At 36.6% G+C, this 18,374-nt stretch overlaps 1 protein-coding gene across 1 annotated transcript in view; it reads left to right on the forward strand.

Annotated features, from left to right (window-relative positions):
- Positions 1 to 18,374, forward strand: part of MAGI2 (membrane associated guanylate kinase, WW and PDZ domain containing 2) — a 765,625-nt gene that overhangs the window by 429,790 nt on the left and 317,461 nt on the right. The window contains exon 6 of the mRNA XM_011985485.1: positions 2,276 to 2,333. Within this exon, the coding sequence (XP_011840875.1) occupies positions 2,276 to 2,333 (58 nt within the window). The remainder of the gene's footprint in view (positions 1 to 2,275; positions 2,334 to 18,374) is intronic.

Genomic DNA, 18,374 nt, shown 5'->3' on the forward strand with positions numbered 1-18,374 from the left:
AGTTAACTACGTTAGGCTTTTACTCTTTATGTTTATTGAACATGATTGTTTTATATATTATTGCATTCGTAAGATGATGTTAAACCTATTATAAATACATATCCATGTATTGAACCATATTAATAAATAACAAATATCCATAACATTAATTGTTGTCCTCTGTATAGTCTTTTACTTTTGGATAAGCTGCTTATAAAAAAAAAAAAAAAAAAAAAAAAAAAAAAGGTTTTGGATGAACTGTTTATAAAAGGCGCTCAATAGATACTTGTCAAATGAATTCCTTCTTACTAGATGAATTTGCCAGTAGCTTGGGGGATTTGGTGAAAACCATCTGGATAGTTATTCTCCTTAATCTAAATTAAGTGGTGTTTATGCCTTGTTAAACAGAGTTTCTGAATTGATATTTAAATTGGGTAAGCTTGCTGGAACCAGAGTACAGGGTTTTCAAGTCCTGAGTTGCTGGCATGATAAAATGAGTTAGTACCTAGAAAATCCATTAGTAGTCAAACCACAAACAATACTCAGTAAAGGTTTACTCTTATTATCCTTCTGAAAGAAAGATTTCTTAAGGTACTCTCAAATTTGATGTTGTAGGTTTAAGTTATCCTTCTTCGTATGAATCATATCTTTGGCTGCAGAAATACTCATATGTTCGATTATAAACTGCTTTCCCCAACTCTACTTAGAGTGTTATGAAAGAGAAAGCATTTGCTCTGTGTTAACTTTCTAAAATTGCAAAACTTCTAAACTCTAAAATGTATATGTTTCTAAAAGTTTTGGGTGGGGAATTGTGGATCTGTGTTTAATTTGATGGTACAGAGAAACAAAATCACTCATACACTCTCAGTGAGATTATAAATTAGTACTTTTTCATGAGTTAAGAAGGTGGAAATCTGGTCATATATGTCAAAAACAATAAAAGGATGCATGCCCTTTGATCCAAAATTTCACATCTAGGAATTTGTCAATACTATATTATAGAAACATGATAAAAGATTTACATTTTAGTAGGTCCAATACAGATGACACGTGACAGGTAAAAACTGGAAAGCCCCAAATGTTCAATAATAGAAAAATGATAGAATTACACAGCTTCTAGCCATGCAGCAGACTAGTACTGTTGCCACCTTAAAAATGATATTGTGCAGTAACACACATTCACATTGAATGACATCGTTGATATTCTGTTAAGTAGGAATGTCAGGCAGTAAAAGTAATATGCACTTTATGATATAATTTCTTTTAAAAGTATTTGCACATATATGCATAGAAAATTATTTGAAGGATATTCACCAAAATATTAATGGTGGTTATTTCTGGGTGGCAGGATTGCAGGTAACTTCAGTTTTCTTTTGATAACTGTGCTTTGTCCACAGTGATATGTATTATTACTATAATAATAAAACCCTTAAACTTCACTGAAATACATTTAAACTTATCAATGTATCTTAGGTTTCAAATTATATTTATATAAAAATACATATCAAGAAAAATACAGTTTTCTTCATATTTGTAGGAGTTAATAATTATAAAACCTTGGTGTATTTGGAAAACAATATTAGGAAGCAAAGCCTAGTTTTCAGACAGCATGTTTTTGCCTGTAATAGGATTTATAGTATTGTTGATATTTTTTAATGTGTGTATGTGTGAATTAGCCATGGAGAATTGAAAACATGAACTATATTATCAAGGAAACCATGTTCACAATTTTAGACCTTATTTTTAAAATAAGCCCAAAGAGTGTATTGGCAGCATTCAAATTCTGACCCACGTGGAGTAACAGCAAGCCTACCATCTCAAATAGTGGGGTATCAATTGAGAATTTATAATGTCTTTGTTTCAGTCATCAGAAACAATTTGCCATCCTCAGAAATATATTTTGAAAGATGTGGTCTTTGTCCTGAAATGCTCCTTTAGCAATACAAATAAATAAGAGAACCATATGCACTTGCAGGAAAGCGATTTGCCTTCTATATTGCACTAAATGGTGATAACATGATGACATGCCATCCTACTATTTGGCATGAGACGAATGGCTAGACCCAGCAGTGTATCTGCAGAGAAGAGAGCTCTGGGTTTTAACTGCCAATTTTCAAGTCAGTGCTGCTTATAGTTTCTATAATATGTTCTGAAATTTGTTGCTGACTCTGAATGCTTTGTTCCACTTTGGTAGACCATTTCTGCAATCCATGAACAATTAAATTATATTACTTTTTATTAGAAATTGTGTTACCTGTTCTTTATTTACTGAAAGAAATAACTCTTTATTTTTCAGAGCTTCCATATGGCTGGGAAAAAATCGATGATCCCATTTATGGCACTTATTATGTTGAGTAAGTCTCTAAGTGTGATATTAACTTGTTATTAATATGTTGTGAAATTATGTTAGTATTTTATTTATTGAGCATGTGTAGGTAACAGCCCCTTCATTTCCCTTTCATCCCATTTTGAAGTATCCAGCAAGACTAGCAGCACTAGCTAGCTGCTTCTTTCCTCTCCAGCTGGCTGATTTGTCATTCCTTTCCTTTGACTCAACGATTCTAAAACACCAATTGAAAAAGTGTGTTTCACACTGTCCTCTAAATGAGTGATAATTAAAGATATCAAAGTAAATGCCTTTCATTTTGCAATCAAAATGTTGGGAGCTGACTGGTTGTGCAAACGAGATGTTCTATTAAAACAGATTTTGAAGTCAATTAAATGAATCAGCCATATTTTTTAGTTGAAAAATAAAATAAAATTTAGATTTTTTTTTCTTTTCTAGGACCTCATTCCAAATCAACAGTATTCTTTCAGTACATTGGATTTTTATGTTACCTATTGGAGGTTACATTGCAATAATTTGTTGTAGTATGAATGATCCTCCCCATGCATCCTTTTATTCAGAACAAAGAAACTATTCAGGTTTAATTACATACACATATGTTTCTTGGAAAATTAAGTAATATTCATAATTTTTAAAAGTTAAATATGTGATTTATGTTTCTAGAACTCTCTCTCCCAATAGACGATTGTTTTTCATTCTTGTCTATTGTTTAATATTCCTAAAGTTATTTGGGTGAATAACAAAGCCTATATATTCCTTATGGGAAACACTACCCAAGAAATCCAAAGGTTGAAAAACAAGACTTTCACATTGTTCCTCAAGATCTTACTTTGTTTTTTCCAACCACATTCTGTTTAATAATTACAGATGGTCAAGGGTTACAGGTTGGCTTTAGTGCTAAATTGTTTTTGTAACAATATTCAAAAACCATTACTGAGCTTTTATTAGGTGTCAAGCCCTTCTTGGCACTGGAGGTGTACAGATAAGTGAAATGTGTGTGCTCTCTGCCCTTGAGGATCTCCCTCAGGAGCACTTGTCTTAACTACTTTCACCCATCATTTTCCTTTGGAAAAGCCCCAGTTTTGGCTCCACAGTCATTTCCAGATTCACAGTGAAGGTGAATTCAGTTCATTTTCCATATGCAGTCTTCTAGCATAGTATCTAATGTATGGTGTCACACGGACACTGAACAGATACAAAAAAGTAAGATAAGTACATAGAGGTATCTCTAACTGCAAAAATAAAGGGACATCATTTATAAATAGTTATAAGGCCTCTGTGTCCCACTAGATTGCTGATGAATTAAAGTACCCATATGTTTTAAATAACATAGTTATAGTCCATAAATAAATATAACACTAAATGTTTCACATAAATGCTAGCTTGTCTTAATTCACTGAATCAAACTGTGCTGTGTCTAAGCCTATTACATCAGATATTCAAGGAAATTCCATGTAAGGAAAGAGAATTGAGTGTGAGGCATATCAGATCTTATCTTTAGTATATTTCCTCACAGAATCATTGAAAAAGAACCATTCCTTAGTCCATATGTTGGCAAAATCCATAAAAACCCAGATAGCAAATATTTGGGGTGGAGGATGATACGACCTCTGTTACAGCTACTTAGCTCTGCTGTCGTAGCTTGAAAGCAACCACCGGCAACATCAGCTATGTTCCACCAAAACTTTATTTACAAAAACAGGCAGTTGGTCATATATTGCCTGCAGGTCATAGTTTGCTGGCTCCTACCCTATTTTAATTCTTCAGATTGTTTTTTCATATCTTCAGCTCCTGTCAAGCTAACTTCCAATGCAGGAAAAGGTTTAACTAAAACCTTTCTTCTCTGTCCTAATCATCTAACAGAGAGGCAAGACAACCCTATGTCAGAAAGCTATGCTTCATCCCTTCTTGATCATTGAGATGTGTGTTCTGCAAGTGAAGATATGCTGCTGGTAGATCCTTTGTAATTAATTATGAAATTGGACACTGGCTGTAACCCTAAATGAAAATTTTTCTTGTTATCTTTATACTTCAGATGTTTTGTGTGTGTGTGTTTGCCTACATTATACTTCTCTCTACATTTCTCCACTTCATTTTCCATGTAACACAGCCATAGTCAGATAATTATATAGAATTTAGTCAGTTATGTCTTCTATAATTAGATCAGGCTGACATGTTTTAATAGTTTTAGATTTTAAGTGATTGGGAGGTTGTATATACAGGTCACAGTGGGTCAAAATAGTTTAATTTCCTTCCCGTTACACTCAGTTCTATTATTTGTCATGGTCTTGTCCCCATTGTATGATTTTATAGAGTTGACCAGTGTCAGTAATTAGGTGTGTGGGTGTAGCAGGCCACGCAGAAAACTGAGACAAATAAACAGATAATTCAAACTTAAAGACAATGTTAAGTAGAATATTATCCCAATATTTATTGGAAACATCCTTTTGAAAAACTTCATAAACATAATTAAGATACCTGTTATTGTATATGATGTATACATTACTTGAAATGGGGAATATCTTCCATCATCCCAAAGAAACTTTTGAAATATTTTAATTGGAATACACCTATTTACATGGTTTGTTTGAATTCTGTATCTCATCTCTATTACGCTATTATTTTCACAAAGTATATATTGGTTCTGAATAGTAGCCTTGTTTATGGTAACTATAAGAATATATAAGTAAACATAGAGGTTATTCATCACTTTCAGTATGTAGAGTGTTTTTGTTGGAAGAAGAAAGTCACCTAATTTCTTACCATAAAAGATTGGTAAATGTCTAAAGTTGCTATCTCAACATTTTCAGTATATGTATTACAAATATAAAATAAAAACTGTCTAGACTAAGATTCCATTCATAATTATAGTGATAGCATTAATATCTTAAGGAATTATATTTTAATTGGTAATATTAATATTTAGTTCATATAACAAAGCAATATCTTTTTTGTTAATATATAGTCAAGAAAATGTTGATTTACTGATACTATTAATGATAATGAGCAATGGATTATCTGTACAGCTATCATTTTTATGTTTAATTACACATCCATTCATACAATTGGAGGTACTCTTTACAAGATATGAAAAAGATTCCACCTTCCAACCCAGTAGCAAAAAAGCTTACATGCATGGGCACAAGAGGTCCAGTTTATCAGTTAGCACCTCTCTTCGGATAGACCAACAACTGGGAATAGAAGTTGCAGGTTGGGCACTGATTGAAATCAATGTAATGTCTCTAGCACAGTTGCATAAACACACATTTTCCTCTCAGCCACAGACAAGCAAATAGGAATTCCAGCAATCAATAGCAGAAGATAATTTACACAGCTAGAAAATGAGAAACCTGGATTGAGCAGGCTTTGACCACTATAACTGACTTTACCCCACTATGCCACTGTTTTGTCCCCTGCAAATTCAATTCTAAGATTTAGGTTTAATATATTCAAGAACTAGAAAAATCATCATCATGTTATGGAAATTGTTAACCTTTATTGAGTGCTTAGTATGTGCCATTAACTGGTCTCAGTGCTTAACAGTTTCTATCACATTTGTAATTCCCTCTATAGTGATAATGAGCTAAATTGTCTTAAGTTTACAGATGAGGAAACCCTGGCTAAAGAAGTTAAGTAACTTACCTAGAACCACACATTATTGAGATAAGAGGCTGAAATTTGGACCCAGGTAGTTTGACTGCGGAGCCCAGACTCCAAACTCTTAACCAAAATGCCTGCTATAAATTTAGCATTTATAACCCATAATGGTCTGAACAAGCCTTTGGGACCCATCCCTGGAGAAGAATGAGGGATTCCTCAAGAACATCTCCTCCCTGGCCTCCCTGTAATACTGTTCTACAGCAGGATGCCCGACAATGCGAGGTCATGCTGCATCCAGAGCCTCAGGAGACAGGCTGCTGACCCAGGCATTCTGAGCCACCAGCTCCATTACCCACCACTTCGGAGTAGCCCTGGACAACATGGCCACCGAGAGCAAGACGTGAAAGAAAGGGAATCTTTATTGTTTGGACCTTAACATAAAAATGTTGGCCCTCATTTGGATTAGTAGAGGCAACACACAGCTATTTTAGAGAACAATGGGCCCTACTCAACATCTTTTTAAATTTTATCTGCTGTCTGTGCAAACTGACTATGTAGCAGCAGAAAGAACTTAGCCCAATTTTTCCTGACAGACACCAAATCCGTGATGGTGCAGCACTTAGCACTATGTATTAAGAAGTCCTAAAAATTGCTAGCTAGGAATGTAACTGTCACTGTTCATAAAAATAGGAAAATTTTCAATAACAATGTGCAAAATGGGGAGTTGAACAGCTGTGACTTTTGTACAAATGTGGTTCTCTCTCCTCTTTTGTGAAATTATGTCTGCTGGGTACATTTTGGTTTTAATGGCAGCTACACAATTTGCTTAACTAGCTGCTGGTCCAGAAGACACGATTTGCTGGGACAACTTTCATGCAAAACTGCCTCCTCTGGCAGAGACAGAGAAGCAAACCATATAACTGTAGTTAAAATGATAGTGGAGACTGGCAGATGTGATTTTCATGTAAAGGTTTTACAAGTTTTTCATGTGATGTCACACATCTGCTACTATAAAACATTATTTGTATGCAATTCCAGAAAGTATGAAAAATACTGCATAATATCTTCAACGTAACATTTAAGGTAAATGGAAAAATTGCATTCATTTCATGGTTAGTGGTTGGTATCCATCATGATGTAGCAAGCTGGGAAGTGGTTAGAGAGAACTTGAACTCAATATATTATCTTAATAATGCTTCATGCCTTTGAGTAGCTTTCTAAATTTTCTAGGAGAAATGTTCCTAACTTTAAAGTTTATAAAAAGTCAGTAAACATATGAAACATTTTCAGTTAGAAATAAACATAAAAGAATACCCTTTTAAAATCTCACTAAGGAAAGCTCTAAATCTTATAAACAGCATTTGGACATATCAATTAGTATCTCTGAGTGGCCAAAAGTATGGGCTACAGAGTTGCACAGTGTGCTAACCCTGTAGCTTCCCAGCTGTGAGATCTTGGGTAGGCAGGTTATAGACAAGAAGGAGGAGGGAGGAGGAGGAAGAAAAAGATGAGAAAGAAATGAGGAAGGGAAGGGGAAGGGAGAAACGCTTATTGTGCACTTAGTACATGCCAACTGTTATTCCAAGTGATTTACATGTACTAGCTGATTTAATCTTCCCAGAAACTCTAGAAAGTCTATATTATTATCCCTATTTTATAGGGAAGGAAACTGAGCTATAGATATTTTTATAAGTACTATATGATAGAGCCAGAATTTGAACCTAAGCAGTCTTATTCCAGAGTTGGTATTTAGCACTTAACATAGATATGTTCAGTAAGTGTTCAATAAATGTTAGAATATTTTAATCTTGTATATACCAATAATATGTAGAAAGCCTCTCCTTTTGGCATTACTTACTTTTCCAGTACTTTCGTAATTACAGTAGACTTCAAAAAGTGAACAATTCTAAGAGAAACTTTGATTTGGAAAGAAACATATAATCCCATGGCCAGAGTGTGCTACAATGAATAAAAACAGTGTTTCTTCAGAATTATTAACAGTTCCATAGCTCCAGAAACTGGCTTCCAAAGGGGTTGAGTCTTCAGTCATTCATAAGGAGGTTATATTGTCATAATTATCTAGAATATGTATCATCTTATATAGCTGGGAATTTCTTATAATAATAGTAGAAATACTAATGTGTAAGGCATTATTTTAACTTTTTATTTTAACTTTTATTTTAATGTGCTTTTACATCCATCATCCCAGATGACAGTCACAACATGTACAAAAGAGAAGATCAAATCTCAAAGGAGTTAACTGAGTTTTCTAAGGAAATATGACTGATAAGGTCAAAGCAATGCTGATGCCATTTAGAACAAAAAACAGCCTCTCGATAGAGTAGCTATATTTTTATGTTAATAAGTTGGTTCCATTTTTATACTTTACAACATATTTTCCTCTATTAAGCAAGCATAAATCAGTAAACTCCACTTTATAGTTGAACAAAAGGAACAAGGATGTCAAAACAAATAGTGAGTGTCCTACCTCTAACTGAACTAGAGCCAGCTTTTTTATTAATTAACTTATTTGACCTTAACTTACAACTGGTTTAACGTTTTACGTCTTTCTAGCTGACCCAGGCTGATTTCATAATTTGGGGCATCATTTCTTCCAGCCTGGATAAAACCAGTCATCAGGCCTCCAGAGACACGAGTCCCTAAGATACCAGCAGTAAGTTGGGGGGCCTCCTAGCTCCACACACATGCTCTTTATACTACGTTAACTTTTCTGATAGTTCATAGTTGATAATTCCCACTTACCTCCCCCACCCTCTGTACTGCTCACTCATAAAAACTTCAACTGACTCTTACTTTCCTAATGTTTCTTTCAACTACCAGTCAGTTAAAAGGCTTATGGCTTCCCTTTACTTTTCATGACAGAGTCCCTCAAACTTACTTACTTACTTATTAATTGAGACTCCAGGCTGGAGTGCAGTGGTGCAATCTCGGCTCACTGCAACCTCCGCCTCCCAGGTTCTAAGCGATGCTCCTGTCTCAGCCTCCCAAGTAGCTGGGATTACAGGTGTGCGCTACCACACCTCAGTAGAGGTGGGGTTTCACCATGTTGGCCAGGCTGGTCTGAAACTCCTGACCTCAAGTGATCCGCCCGCCGCAGCCTCCCACAGTGCCGGGATTATAGACATGAGCCACCGCACCCAGCCCCCTCAAATGTTTTTATACCACAATCCTTTCACATGAAAAGAAGTCTCCTGTCCAGTCTCTCTTCTCACCACTACCATCCAGGCAAGATCTGGAGGTGCTTCATCTCCCTATTCCTGAAGTTAGAGGTCATTTTTCCTGCTATGAGACACTTCACCATTGCTGGCTCATTCTAACAGGATGGACATTTGCTCTCTATCCTAGTCACACTCCCCCACCCCTAAATGTCTTTCCCACTGAACATGAAAGGATGAAAACTTGACTCTGTAATTAAATACACTTTTATTAGCGACTCTTACATCTTATCAACAACCTTACTTAACAAATCTTCTGGTTTCACATAGAGGATGTTTTAGGCGCCCAGAAGTTTAAATTGGTTTAATCGCAGATGGACTTTTACAAATAACAATGAATTATTCACCTTGATGTCAGTTATGTATAAATAACTGTTAAATAAAACAAGGTAAAATAAATGCCTTTTTGGTTGTTTTTTTTTTTTTTTTTGAGACAAAGTCTCGCTTTGTCGCCCAGGCTGGAGTGCAGTGGCTGGATCTCAGCTCACTGCAACCTCCACCTCCAAGTCAGTTCTCTGCCTCAGCCTCCTGAGTAGCTGGGATGCCCGGCTGGTTTTTTTTTTTTGTATTTTTAGTAGAGACGGGGTTTCACCATGTTAGTCAGGATGGTCTCGATCTCCTGACCTCGTGATCCGCCCATCTCGGCCTCCCAAAGTGCTGGGATTACAGGCTTGAGCAAAATAAAAGCCGTTTTTTACAAACAATTTTTATAACTCTAAAACATTTTCTTTGTCCTAAAACCAATAATAAAAAGCAAAGGAACTATTCCTGTCACCAACATTTATTTGAGAATATATTTGTAAATAAAGATAGCTGCAACATAAACACATTTGTGGGGCGGGGGGCAGTTGTGTTTGTCTTCAAGCTTCCCACCCCCGCCCCCCAGAGAGATGGAGTCTCACTCTGTCACCCAGGATGGAGTGCAGTAGCACGATCTTGGCTCACTGCAACCTCTGCCTCCCGGGTCCAAGCAGTTCTCTGCCTCAGCCTCCTGAGTAGCTGGGATTACCGGCACTCGCCACCACATCTGGCTAATTTTTGTATTTTTAGTAGAAATGGGGTTTCACCAACTTGGCCGGGCTGGTCTTGAACTGCTGACCTCGTGATCCATCCGTGTCGACCTCCCAAAGTGCTGGGATTACAGGAGTGAGCCACCACACCTGGCCCAAGCATTTTTTCTGAATCTAACAAATCAGGCCCTTGTTTAGGCACCTCTGGAGAGGCTTAAGCATAGACAAACAGCACAATAGCACACAGGGTAGCACAGAAGCAGGGAAACTTCCTGGCAGGGGGTAACAGTGTGCGGTACACAGACCCTCACCCCTTGACGTCCCAGGAAGAGAGGGCAGGAATGCTCACAGCTGGAGACACCATGCTCTCTGCTGCCAAAGAAGGACCATGTTCCTTCCTTCTACTCCATCATTTTTATATGATGAATGGCCTTGTGAGGGCAGGGAAGACAGTCTGAACTTGGGGAATTGTTGATTAAGAGAGTTGCAGACAACCTTTGGAGCTGGATGTGAGCTGCGTGAGAAGTGCTGTCCTGCTGGAAGAGGGGACCCTTGTCCCAGGTAGCTCATTGCTAGGCAACGCAGAAAACGCTGCTAGCATCTTTCATTGGACAGTCCTGTTTGCCACTCACCAAGGCAATGTTCTATGACAAATAGATGATGATTATTCTATTATTTGTGGAACAGTTGCTCATATAGCTTATTAGTTTTCCTCTCTCGAGATTGAACATGTTCTGCTTCTTGTGCGTGAACTGCAGATTGTCTCATGCTAACAATCTGTATCATTACATACTTTGGAATCATATCTTAGGCTGAGATTAAGTTCTAAACTTAGCCCATAAAGTGAAAATGGCTGAGTCAAAATTACCCTAAAATTTCCTCAAGATCCTATCCTGTTGGTGACTGGCATATTAAAACAACACTGCCACTTTTTTTCCTTTGGTGTTGGAAAATAATTCTTTCTGGAGTTAAAGTAGTTGGCTGGCATTTGCATCTCCTAGATCTTTAATAGATACATAACTGGGATCACAGTCAGCCCAAAGAGATGCCAGCAGTGTCAAAGGTATGAAGGAACTTAGTTAAACTGAGGAAGTCAAACCAAAGCAGACTGATATTATTCTTTGAGCATCCTATAATTGAATAATAAAACAGAAGATGGTTTACCCTAACTGGGTAAAATGTATTACCACTTCATCCCCACATGAGAACTATAATTCATCTCTTTTTCAATATGCAGGTAATGTTTTTCAAAATTCTTTTTGTGTGTCATAAGTCATAATGTTAGTAATAGCTTATGTTTTTTCCATCCACAATTTTGAATTTACAGGTTAGTGCAAAATTACATTTAACCTCTCTAGCTTTAATTTGTTAATTGAATGGTTTGGATTAGGTGATTGCTAAGATCTCTTTTAACTCACTGCCACTTTATCTTAACAAGAATAAATTTGGCCTTTTTTCTGTAAGCCTCTGTATTTTCTCCTTACAGTTGCTGATCAAAAAATACTTAAAATTTTTAAAGCATTTTCTTCCATTTCTACTTTTTGTTTGGTTAAACAGTAACATATATTACCATTCTTTTATTTTATGATTTTAACAATCCCATCATGTGAGTGTTATGGAAAGAAGGCCTCTCAGAAGGGCAAATTATTATCATGGATTCTTTTTACCAAGCTATAGAAAAAAATATATAAATATACTTGATATCCAAAGACATGAGGGCTGATAATACTGACATTAAAAGGGCATTACTAAAGATAAAGGATAAGTTTATGAACAAAAAAAGGTGGATAAGAACTGTTTTTTTCTTTCAAAGTAATTTATTTGATTCTGACCCCAAAATACAGGAAAGGAGCCAGGGCGACCCCTGCCACCTCTTGGTCACATATCTTCCTAGTTTATGCTTCTCTAAAATATCCTTTGTATAACAGTAAGCTTATGCTGTCCCTAAGCATTTCTTCACATTATAACAGCCGCAGAGTATGGTATATGACAAGGTGGGAGTTAAAAAGAGATGCCCCTTTCACAAGGCAGGGCTCCCTCCAATTAATGTTCCAGGTCCCTTTTGCCAATATTGAAACCAAAGTAACTGGTTGCTCTATTGGTTTTCTAAAACTCTCTCCTGAACAAGTAGGTCATAGACAAATTATGCCTGTACAAATCTTAGAGCTGTTTAAAATAACCTTATAGAAAGGCAGTGACTAAGGCCCTTCCCTTGCCCCTAGCTTTAGTCCCAGGCTGCCTGTGGCACCTGGATTGCCGCCCCTGGATCCCCCACATCCCAGGGTGGTGATGCAGGAAGGGTAGGGTCCCTCATATCCCAAGGTTGCAATGGCGGAAGCGTAGGCCAGGCCAAGCATGAGGAGTAAACACATATATACACACGTATATGTATATATACACATATATACACGTATATGTATATATACACATATATACACCTATATAGATACATATATATGTGTGTGTGTATATATACACACACACACATATATGGAGAATATATAATATATATTTTTTTTTCTTTTTTTTGAGACAGAGTCTCGCTCTGTCACCCAGGCTGGAGTGCAGTGGCGCAATCACTGCTCACTGCAGCCTCGACTTCCCAGGATCACACCCAGCCCAGAGATATATTTTTAACTACTGTCAAAGCTGGACACATTAGAAAGGAAAATTCTTTTTCTTTTTTTTTAACAATAAAAAATGACATCGTTAAACAGTATTTATTACTAGTGTTTATCAGATGATTCCATATTTAATTAGATGAGATTATATTACATAGACTGAGTTAATTGTATAATAAAAATGGATGAATCATAAAAACTTTAATCAACAAATTTCACATTTCAGTTTAATACAGTTAAGTAAGCCAAATTACTAGTATAAAGAAAAGAAATTCTATTCTGTGTCTGAGAAGGTTAACTGGATTTACTAAAGGCAAAAGAAAAAAAAAGTCTATTCGTTATGCTAATAAAATTAGTTTTGCATAAATGTAGTCTCAAACTTATCATAAGGTTACATATCTCTGAAAGCTTCTTAAGCCCTACTTGTTGAGTTTGTTGTAATGTAAAGATCTTAATTCAACTTTCCACTAAGCACAACACTCACCTATGGAGGATGACAGGACCCCTTCATTCTATTCTTCTTACTTCACTTTCTCCAGTTTTAATTGGGCATCAAAATAATGTGAATGTATTTTCAGATAAATAAAATGACAGGAATAGTTATCTTTCTTTTTCACTAGTGTTGCTTAGTAATTTATTTTGGGGCACTGACCTCATATGTAAATTTTATCTCCAAGGGAGTCTTATTTAGTAACTATTAAGCCAGAGAAAAAAATATGAATAGCTACCATTATTAAGCACTTGGTATGTATTAGGCATTTTGTAAAACTCATTTAATCACCACCACAATGCTTAATGGGAGATGCTATTACTGCTATTTTACAAACACAGAAAATGAAACTTAAAGAAGCCGGGCTATCAAACTAGTAGGTGATAAAAATATTGTTGCAGCCCAGGACAAGAATTAAGAGTCTTCACACTGTCCATATTGAAGTTGCGTTTGACTCCCAGGCCCTGAATAGTCCAAGAATGTCAAAAATAAATGTATACAGTGCTTCATCTTTAAACATTTTCATATATTTTATCTTGTTTGCTCCTCAAAACAGTCCTATGAAATGACTAGAATATTTACAGGTGAGGCAGTTGCAGTTCAGAAACATTAGGGGAATTTTCTCAAAGATAGTGGGTGGTAGACCAAATCTTCAATTGTAGCTTAAACCCAAAATGCTGTTTTGGTCTGAAAATGGAAGAGAAGGACCACTCAGACTCATTGGAAGTGGCTTTCACTTTGGTGAATCCCAGTGAGATTGAGGATATCAGAGAGTCAGGTGGCACCCCCTTGCCTTTGTTGGTGTCCAAGGTTTGGTGGTGAATATAGCACAGGTGGGGTGAGAAGTGCACCCCTTACAGGTGACTTTTATGTGGGTATTTGGGAAGAGTTCCCACCAGCATTCAAGGTTCCACCCTGATACTTAAAAAAATTCCTTGCTAAGTGACATGTTTCTATGTCCTTTTATAAAATCTTTCAACTGCCAAATAATAAGTATACATATTCATGGAGTATATAGTGATATTTTGAAACTTATAAAGTATAGTGATCAGATGAGGGTAATTAGCATATCCGTCATCTCATTTATAATTTAGTTGTATTGGGAACATTCAATATCCTCCATCTAGCTGTTTGAGACTACATATTGTAAATTATAGTCATCCTACAGTGTTGTAGAACACCAGAACTTACTCCTGTCTAGCTGTAAGTCTGTATCCTTTAACAAATTGCTCCATTTCTTCTTAGATCACTGGCCCTCAGAAGAACTGAACCTGGCCTACAACGTACAGCATTCTTTTATAAGTTTGAGACAAGACATACGTAGTTTTGTTATTGTTGACAACCTCCATTCTCCCTCACATGGAACTGTAATCTTATTCATAAATATTAGCACAGAATCACCTTATTATCATTATCATAATTGCCAGAGACATGACCCACACTCAACTTCCAGAGTCGGTAAGGGCAACGAGTTCAAGAAATGGATATTAGGACTTGCCCTGAGGGAAGCCGAAAGACAACCCTTGGAACAGATCCTTCTGGTTTGAAAGCAATGTTACACAAAGCCAGGTCTCCCGACTCCTCATTCATGCCCTCATTACCATTTCATTTCTCACTTTTTCCAATATGTAAAATGCATACACACACACATTTTCTGGTAAAACATGTTCAGTCCCTGTTTCTATGCACGTAATCACTGAGTTCTTTAAAAATATTTAATATATCAAAATCTGAATTTTCACATTTTTGTCTTCAGAAAATCAGCAGGTAATTTACAATGTTTTTAAAGTTTCCAATTTCATAATGAAAACTGATAAAAAGAAGTTGAGAATCACCTGGCTGAAGTGTATTGCAGATTGCCAGATATAGCCCTTGTCTGTACATACATAAGTAATTTTACTATAAAAGTTAAGTGTATATTTGTAGCAGAATCACATAACTTGATGCTCTTGGATGTTGGCACTACATGGAGCTAGGCTTTGTTCGTGCATCTGCTGCTTAATGTGAGAACTGCAGAAAATGGTTTACCCTCTCGGAAGAGCAAGTGATTTAAAAGCATGCAACCTATTTCACTGAGGGTCAACATATAGTATTTACTAGGTGAATATTAGCTCCCATCCCACTCTATCTTCCCTTTATTCTCTCCTTTGTCTTTTTACAAGGCTGACATTCATTCTTCATACAACTGTTTCTTTCAACAAACTGGCATCTATTAAACAGAATTTAAATCTGAATTGGAATTAACTTTAAAAGTGCACAAATGGAATTTTCTTCAGAAATATCCAACATCACACCTTTCCTGTTCTTTATTAAGAGCTTCAGAATGAAAAACACAAACTCAGCCCACTGTGGGGATATAGATCTGTATTATGGAAAAGAACAAACAAGTTATTTGAAAATACATCCCCCGTTACAGTTACATGAAACTAGCATCTCATTTGCGCAAAGCTTTGATCTTCTAGTAATGGCATAATTTTAGACACAGTGTGTGAATTATATAAAACTGTGACACAATACCTGTCCCCAATAAACCAATCTATTAAAAACAACACTGAAGCAACTTATTGCCACCTTTCTCTGTTCTTAGTGCTGCTGAAACTTTATCCTCTATTCCCACTACTTTTTCTCCTTGCCTCTTCTGTCTTCCCAGGGTCCTTACCTAACAGAATTGTAGCCTCCCGCTCACTCCTAGATCTTGCCGTCACATTTAGTGGCAAGGTATTGAAAGATTCTATGTAGATTCTAGGTATCCAGCAATATATCCTTTTCTCCCTAAAACTTATCAAAAGTATTTTTTCTTGACTTTGTCGTGTTTTCTAATCCTTCTTGCATCACATTCTAGCATATAAAAGGAATTGCTATATATTTGATTTCCTCCTGGTCTATGTGGTCATAAAGACTCGGTAGTCAAGAATAATACTTCTTCAATGTTTTCCTCATCTCTGAATATTCATCTTGGAAACCTGAAATTTGGGTATTATATGGAATTGGAGTTAATTTCATGGCCTAGTGACTTTCAGAATCTGCCACAGCCTTGTCAGTTTCCCCTCACTAGCATTCTTCTCCTGATTCCCTCCTTCCTGGATAATCGCAGACATCAGTGAGGTTGCCTTTGTGATTGCCCAGTATTCTGAGTGTCTTTGGTAATTCTCTGACTCTCCTTAGAGTCAAGCTCCAAAGGATGCCTGTATCCATGGCTGTCTATGTCTATCATTATGTATGAATGCATATTTTTTGGAGTTCAGTTAAGTTATATTGTGACTGCACATTTTAGCAACTCATAAGTAATTTATTAAGAAATAGCAATCCAGTTCAACATAGAGTATGTTACAAGTCAGACTATTCTCACCCTTCCCTGTACATAGAAATGGCTATTTCCCTGGATGACTTTTTCATACTCATGGAATATTTCTTATTCAACCTCACATCCCAGGTGAAAACAATACCTAGGACACTGGAGGTAGCCAGGAAATTATGCCAAAATGCTTGGGAATTCTAGGGAGAACCACAGCTTTCCTATTTGGTTGATGTGTGGTGAAACTCATCTTAAATGCTCCCAAGTTCAGGAATAAGGTACATCATCCAAGATGGAGACTTTAAAAGCTGCAGTTCCATTACACTAAGGTCTCAATGGAAGTAGGGAGATTTTCAGACTAAACAAAACTCCATACCATGACTCAGAACTGTTTTCCTTCCAGTCTTGTAGCTTCCATCCACTCCCCTACACCTCTTGCTCCCCCATTGCCACTCATACACAATCACATGCATGTCCATGTACACTAGCCTTGTGCTCTAGGTAGGCAGAACTTGAGTATTACTGAACACCTCTATATCTACTACTCTCTTCCTAAAATGCCCCCTTCTCCATCCAGCAAAATACTTTCATCCTTCTACAATCTGTTTACATGTCTCTTTCTTTGGGAAGCTTTCCCTGAACCATCAAACTAAGTTGTCTTTTCTCCCTCTGAGTATTTACGTCATGCATACAAATTTCAGCACTTTTTGCCTTTTGTTATATTTTCCTGGCCACTTCTAGAATGGGTAACTCATCTTAACTTATGCAGGACTATTCCTGTTTGAAAACTGAAAGCCCTGCATCCCAGGAAACTCCTTAGTCCCAGGCAAACTGAAATGATTGGTGTTCCAACTTGTGTGTCTCCCCCACTGGAGTATGAGTCTCCTGGGAGAAAGGATTGTGTCATGTTCACCTTTGTGTCCTTAGTGCCCAGAATACTGAGGAATCAATGGAATTATATATGAGACATAAAGCACTTAAACTACCTAGTCAGGTTGTCAGATACCAGTAGAAGAGGACTTATTAGTCTTGTCTCAAATACAGAAACATCTTGAAATAGTGTGGTCTTTTAGTTTTCCTTTAGCAAGTCTATGAACTTATAATTCATTACTTTCACTCAATCTAGAAGCAGATGGTTAGAAATACCTTTGATAACAATGATCTCCTGTACTCAGCAATAACATTTTAGAGAGATGCTTTATGGGAGTGAGAAGAGATCGATAGAAAATAACATTTTTTAATGCATGCCTAGTGGCTCTGAATTTTTTGAAATTGAATCTATGTACCTTGTAGGTCCTGGGTGCTTCATGATGTGATTGACAGTGCGTTCAGCTGTGTCTGCTAGGAGTTAATTCGAAGTTTTCCATGGAATTAGTGAAGAGTAATGGCTTAGTAATGAATCTTCCTTTATATATAAAATACACATTACAGGTTAGTGTCTTAACTAAATAACTTAGCATTACTACCGAGGGAGGGAAGAGATCTCATTTATGTGAAAATATACATTTTGAGAAGCTCAACCTAGTGTGGAGTGGAGGACAGACTCAGCTGTAAGAGTTTCAGTGCCAATATGTGGATATTCTTCTCAGTTGGCCATGATTGCACCTCCCACCTGGATACTATTTCCCCAATGCAGACACCCTGATGTCCAGGAAGAGCAGGAGAAATTAACATGTGAATGACTCAATCTTCCCATTCACATTCACAAAGCAAACTGACATTCCCCCAGGTACAGCAGGGAATAATGAATGGACATTTATAGAAGGAAAATTATCACTTAAGTGTTAGAATTGGGA

This window comes from Mandrillus leucophaeus, unplaced genomic scaffold, assembly GCF_000951045.1.
Source record: "Mandrillus leucophaeus isolate KB7577 unplaced genomic scaffold, Mleu.le_1.0 Scaffold284, whole genome shotgun sequence".
NCBI lineage: Eukaryota > Metazoa > Chordata > Mammalia > Primates > Cercopithecidae > Mandrillus > Mandrillus leucophaeus.